At 34.0% G+C, this 6,960-nt stretch overlaps 1 protein-coding gene across 1 annotated transcript in view; it reads right to left on the minus strand.

Moving 5' to 3' along the window:
- The window catches only part of LOC106883518 (diacylglycerol lipase-alpha), a 212,714-nt gene that overhangs the window by 25,287 nt on the left and 180,467 nt on the right, over window positions 1–6,960 (minus strand). Inside the window, exon 14 of the mRNA XM_052978378.1 lies at window positions 5,091–5,163. Coding sequence (XP_052834338.1) covers window positions 5,091–5,163 — 73 coding nt within the window. The remainder of the gene's footprint in view (window positions 1–5,090; window positions 5,164–6,960) is intronic.

Genomic DNA, 6,960 nt, shown 5'->3' on the forward strand with positions numbered 1-6,960 from the left:
TATATATATATATATATATATGTATATGTATGTGTGTGTATATGTTTGTCCCCCACAACATCACTTGACAACCGATGGCGCTGTGCTTACGTCCTGGTAACTTAGCAGTTCGGCAAAAAGAGACCGATAGAACAAGTGCTAGGCTTACAAAGAATAAGTCCTGGGGTCGATTTGCTCGACTAAAGGCAGTGCTCCAGCATGGCTGCAGTCAAATGACTGAAACAAGTAAAAGAGTAAATTTACAAATAATTTTCTATCAAGTAATTTTGTGAGAATTTCTGCAGCATTTTTGTAAATTTATTCTAAAGACTGAAGTGACAAAGTGAATTTCATTTCAAAATGAAATCTGGAAGTATTCCAACCACATGGTTTCAGGTTCAATCCCACTGTGTGGTATCTTGCCTAAGTGTCTACTATAGCTCTAGGCTGACCAAAGCCTTGTGAAAAAACTTGATAGACAGAAACTGAAAAACGCCTATCATATGTATGTATTAGGAACATGGACAATAAATGATGATAATGATATATATATATATATACAAATGTATATGTGTGAGTGTATTAGTGTCCCCTTGTTTTGACATTGACTGATAGTTCTAAGTGAGCATCAGTCATACAAGCATTGTTGTTCATTATCAGTCTTCCATGTAAACATATCTGGCCATGGGGAAATATTATTTGGAAGCAGGTGAGGACTGGCAATGTGAAGGGCATCTGACTATAGAAAATCTGTCTCAATGAGTGCCTTCTGACCCATGCCAATACAGGAAAGTGGACATGAAAACAATGATGACAATAACCCAGTTTTTACACAAATCTCCTTTTGCATTTATATGTATATACACACATATGCATATACACCCATGATTGTCACAATCAACTGCTTGAACACATTCAGCTGTTCAACAGGTAATGAGATATACTTTACTGTTCTTGAGTTAAAGCCAAATGAAAAATAATAATAAGGCAGAATGCTAAACTGAAAGCATATTTTGATATAGATTTCTAACCGGCTTTCATTGCATGGCAAATTTTCAAGAAGAGGGAAAATGAAAATGTTTTTTACAAAAAAGTAAAAAATGAAAAAAAAATAATATATAAAAAAATAAATATACCAATACATTATATTGTCTTTGAGCTTTTAAAGTTCAATGGTAATCCATGTAGATAATAGTTGGAAAAATAAGGATGCATGAAGATTGAGAGTTGTGTTAGGTTTAAAAAAGGAGCTAAAGGTTTGTGTTAAGCAGGAAGTGTGATGTCAAAACAGGAAGTGTGTGTAAGGGGAGACAAATCTCAGTGACCTTATTTCTCTAGGAACAGACATAAACTTCCTGTTGAAAAAAAGAGTTCATAACTCCAACTAAAGAGATTTGTCTCCCCTTACACACACTTCCTGTTTTGACACCACACTTCCTGCTTAACACATAAACCTTTAGCTCCTTTCTCAATTTTCATCCATCCTTATTTTTCCAACTATTATCTACATGGATTATCATTGAACTTTAAAAGCTCAAAGACAATATAATGTATTGGTATATTTATTTTTTTTATATATTATTTTTTTCATTTTTTACTTTTTTGTAAAAAACATTTTCATTCTCCCTCTTCTTGAAAATTTGCCATGCAATGAAAGCCGGTTAGAAATCTATATTAAAATATGCTTTCAGTTTAGCATTCTGCTTTATTATTATTTTTCATTTTCCTATTATTTCTCCACGTGCGGTTAACACAACCCCACTATATATATATATATATATATATATATATATACACACACACACATTATGTACATACACACATTATGTAAATGTATTATTTAATATACATGTATATATATTTTATATTAAATTATATTTGATGTATAAATATATATCGATATATATCATATTGGACTAGTTGAAAGCACACATATATATACTTTCAACTAGTTCAATTTTGTCACCTTATAATAATGGCTATGACAAGTGCCCAAATCTGTGTGACTAACTAAAAGCATGCTAACAGATTTTCCTGACATTTATGCTTACATTATATATCTAGAATTGTAGTTTCTGACAGGTATTTCAGGTAGTATTTTCTGCATGGATTCTATTTGATTGTTGATGTACATAATGTGAAAGTGAAGAAATACAATCTCTTACTTAGCACTTCAATCTGAAGGCTAATAGCAAAGGAATTAACTATTTTCCTGTGACGCAACGTTTCATTGTGTTTAGAAAAGAAAACATGGGACAGCAACAGTCATCAGACTAAGAATAATATCTTACACATGTAAAAGAAAATGAAAAAAGAAAACAACATGGCTACAAAGGTTTGTTTTTGTTGGTAGAGTTCCAAATAGCTAACCATAATTTTAAAGCAAATAACACAAAAAAGAATTTGTAATACAGCATCAACAAAAACATTATAAATGCATTTTAGAAATGTTTAAAATTTTCACATGGTATTTAATTAACCAATGCTGTTTGAATCAAAAGAAAATAAAAAAACATTGAAACTTGTGACCATAAGACGAGGTATGGTGAAGAGGTTTTAGTACTTTTACTCTGTTGTTACTCAATGTAGAGAAAGAAGAGACTAAATACGTCACTATAGAAAAGCAAAGTTTTTATTCAGTACAAGGCTGGCCCTTGTGAATTACATGTACAACTCACTTTTGCCAGCTGAGTGGACTGGAGGAGTACTGTGTAACAATGCACCACTGGTTTTCAAACTCACGATTGTGAGCCAAATACCCTAACCTCTAAGCTACACACCAGCAGATACCAGCTGACAATTGCATAATCTCTTACACATTCTAACACTGTCACATATTGTTATGTACGCATACAAACAGTCTATTCGTTTTATACATACACACATGCATACATATATAAACACACATACAGTCTGTATATGCAGTTATTGTTTCACACATGCAGAGTCTCATACAGTTATGTGCTCACACACACAAACACAGTCTCATACAGGTACATATGCACACACACACACACACACAAACACACAGTCTCATACAATTACGCATACATATTACAAACACTCCAACAAACACTTTCATACAGTTACACGCACACATGCACGCATGCACACACACACACCCATATAGATGCCAGCAGACAATCAGCGTCATATTTTTCATATATTTATTATTTATTGGAACGCTAATGTTGAGGAAGGAGGCAAGTAAAGTGACAATAGAAGATTGCCATATCAGTCTTACCAAAGCGATTTTTTTAATATAGGTGAATCTACTTCTAAATAATTTTATGTTTATTGTTAAATAATTATTAATATTATAATCAATGCAAAATTGAAGACACTGGATAGAATAATAAAATATGAATAAAAATAAAATTTATACAAATGCATACACTCTTGCAAACTCCACTCCTTACCCATGCTCATAATGCCTCTGTTCCCACTCTCTTCTACTCAGCTTGTACTTCGAGGGGAACCTGGAAACCTTATCACTGTTATTTTTTTTCTTTTCCTAGCTCCATCTGATTATTCTGTGAGTCACCACATAGCTCCTCTAGATGAACCAGCTCTATCAGCTCCTTCTCTCATACTTTAACCCCCACCACACCCATCTCCTAGCATAAAGCTAACCCATGCCTTGAAGTTTGTGGTCTTGCAAACTGTATAGTGGTCTCACTAGTGCCAGTGGCATGAAAGCAGTATTCAAAACATTATGTAAAGTGGTTGGCATTAGGAAGGACAGTCAGCCATAGAAACCATGCCAAAGCAGATACTGGAGCATGGTGCAGTCCTTAGACATATTAGTTCCTGTCAAACCATATAACCATGCTAGCACGGATATTAAATGATGATGATAGTGATAATGATGATGATGATGATGATGAAATATAAATATATCATGTACTAATAATGTTTCTGTCGATAAAACATATTTTAATAAAATGAAAATTATTGTTTACTATTTGTGATAATAGAGAAGTTGGAGAGGGAATATGGTTTCTATAGACTGCAGTAGTAGGAATGGGCAATCCTAAGACTCACCATCAAGCCTAAAAAGACAACATTATGTCCATACACCCAAATATTAAAAATTGATTTGATCTACAGGCTGCAGGTATTAATCAGTTGGTGATATGTTTGGAGAAAAATGGAGTAAGCATGCTCTGCTTGATGTGTAGTCTAAGTGTGTGTGAACAACATGGTACAGATAAGTTGAGAGATATACTAGGTATAAGAGAAATCAGTTGTGGTATGTAAGAATGAAGACCTGCAGTGATAGAGGCATGTGACATGTAACAGGATAACAGACGGATTAAGACATGCCAGGAGATGCAAGTGGAAGGAAATTGTGAAAGGGGATGACCAAAGAAGACAGAGTAGTAAAAACTGACCTTAGAGTGCTGATTCTCACAAAAGAAGTAATAAAAAATATACAATGGAGAGATACTGTGTTGGAAAGGATCTCTTTGGCCCATGCAAGCATGGAAAAGGTGAGGTAAAACTGAGGGTGATGACAGTGGCTATAGGTGCAGGCATAGTTGTGTGGTCAAGTAGTTTGCTTGTCAACTACATGATTTCAGGTTCAATCCAACTATGTGGCACCTTGGCAAGTAACTTTTACTACAGCCTTGTGCTGACCAAAGCCTTGTGAGTGGATATGGTAGACAGAAACTGAAAGAAGCTTACAATATATATATATATATATATATATATATATATATATATCCCTCTCTCACTCTCTGGGAGAGAGGCACAAGCACATACACAAACATATACACACACGGCAGTAACTTCCGCCTATATATATATATATATATATATATATATATATACACACACATATATATATATATATATATATGTGTGTGTATGTATCTCTCTCTCTCCTTGGTTATGATATCACATGATGATTATAAATGAGTGTCACTGTCTATTGTCATAAAAATGGTTTCAAATCTGGCCAAGTGAAGGATATAGTAGAAAACCTTTTTCTAAGATGTCATGAAGTAAGATCAAACTTGGAACCATGTGGTTACAAAACAGATTTCATAAACCACATAGTCATGCCTACCCCTATAATAAATATAATATTTTTTTTTAAAACTTACCTTTGGGCTTTCATTTATTTTTATGACATTAATAAGATCTGTTCGAAGGAGTTCCAGTTGTGACAGGCCAATCCTAACAAACAAAATAAATAAAAAATATAATAATAATAATCTAAAACAACACACCTCATGCAACATATACTCTACAAGAGTATATGTTGCCCATTAAAATGACACAACATACAGTACACACACCACACATAATAGAACATACACTAATATAACAAGAAACAATAAACTAAACCCCATTACAAAACAAACTGATTCAGTACACCATCAATAACAGTTTATACTCTCCCAATCCCTACAAAAATAAGAACACAATGTTGGACATAACTCAGGAACACATGTGCACCAGCTGGTGCAATAGAAACCCACATGGAACTATGAAAAATAAATGATAACAATAAATATATAAATATATGATGATGTAAACAAAAAGAGTTGAAATCAGTAAATTTATTCTAACTTGTAAATGTAACCATGGAAGTGTAATCAGTAAACTTATCAGTGATTCACTTATAAAATGTTCTTAGATTTCAAGACATTTATAAAATTTGTGATGTTAATGGTTTTGTAGGAGGTGCAATCAGAAGCATAATGTGCTGAGCATCATGTCTAAATAATGTTATGAACATTATTTGATAATATACTACCAGCCATCATTCAAGTGCAGGTGTGATTCAACAGCATGTACCGTGCTTTCTCTAATTATCTTAGGTGCTTGTGTAGATATCATAAGCAGACATAGACTACATCTCAATCCCTTGACCCAGCAAAATATCCACATGTGATAAAGAGTAAGAGAGAGGACCACACTAGCACTAGACTGGTGTTCATCTTTTAGCTGAGCAGTCTCGAGTAATGTGAAATGAAGTACTTTGTTTGTATTTCTCTGTCTAGGAATTGAATTACTCACAAGTTGAACACTTTAACTTGTAGGCAACACACATTCACACTTTGATTACATATATATGAAATGGAAGTATAAAAGTATATATATGAAATGGAAGTATAAAATATTTATGAATGATAAAAACAATGTGAACCCTATAGACATAGTGTACAAGTTTATTAGTAGCACACCTAGAATATATATATATATTTTTTCTTGAGCTCTAGAAATCATAAGGCCAGTCACCTAGTTTTCATGGTGTATAAGTGACCATGGTTACAGCATTTCCCCTGAATAGGATGCTGGTCCATTGCTCAAGGCCAGCAATTTTGAAGAAAGAAGATAAGTTCATTACATTGACCTCTTGTACTTGACTGGTACTTTATTTTAATGACCATGAAGGGATGAAAAGCAAAGTTGGTCTCTGATGGACTTGAACTGAGAATGTAAAGTGCCAGAAGAAATGCTGATGAGCAATTTATCTGACATGCTAACGTCTTCATGAATATGTAGTTCCAACTAAAGCAATTCAAATGGTGAGATTCTATCAATTCTCTAGCGTTCAGATTACTCTGTTAAATGTAATGATTTTTTACTCAAATTATCTTGAATTAATCGTGCATTTTCTTATATCTTTGCAGTTTTGATGATGTAATTGTTTGTTTTTGGAATGACATTGTAGGGTAGATGTAAGAAGCCAAACCTGGCCAGTTTGAATTAAAGCAGGTTTGAGCATTTGGACTGGATATCATCATCATCATCGTTTAACGTCCGCTTTCCATGCTAGCATGGGTTGGACGATTTGACTGAGGACTGGTGAAACCGGATGGCAACACCAGGCTCCAATCTAAATTTGGCAGAGTTTCTACAGCTGGATGCCCTTCCTAACGCCAACCACTCAGAGAGTGTAGTGGGTGCTTTTACGTGTCACCCGCACGAAAACGGCCACGCTCGAAATGGTGTCTTTTATGTGCT

Source organism: Octopus bimaculoides, chromosome 2 (assembly GCF_001194135.2).
Source record: "Octopus bimaculoides isolate UCB-OBI-ISO-001 chromosome 2, ASM119413v2, whole genome shotgun sequence".
NCBI classification, from domain to species: Eukaryota; Metazoa; Mollusca; class Cephalopoda; order Octopoda; family Octopodidae; genus Octopus; species Octopus bimaculoides.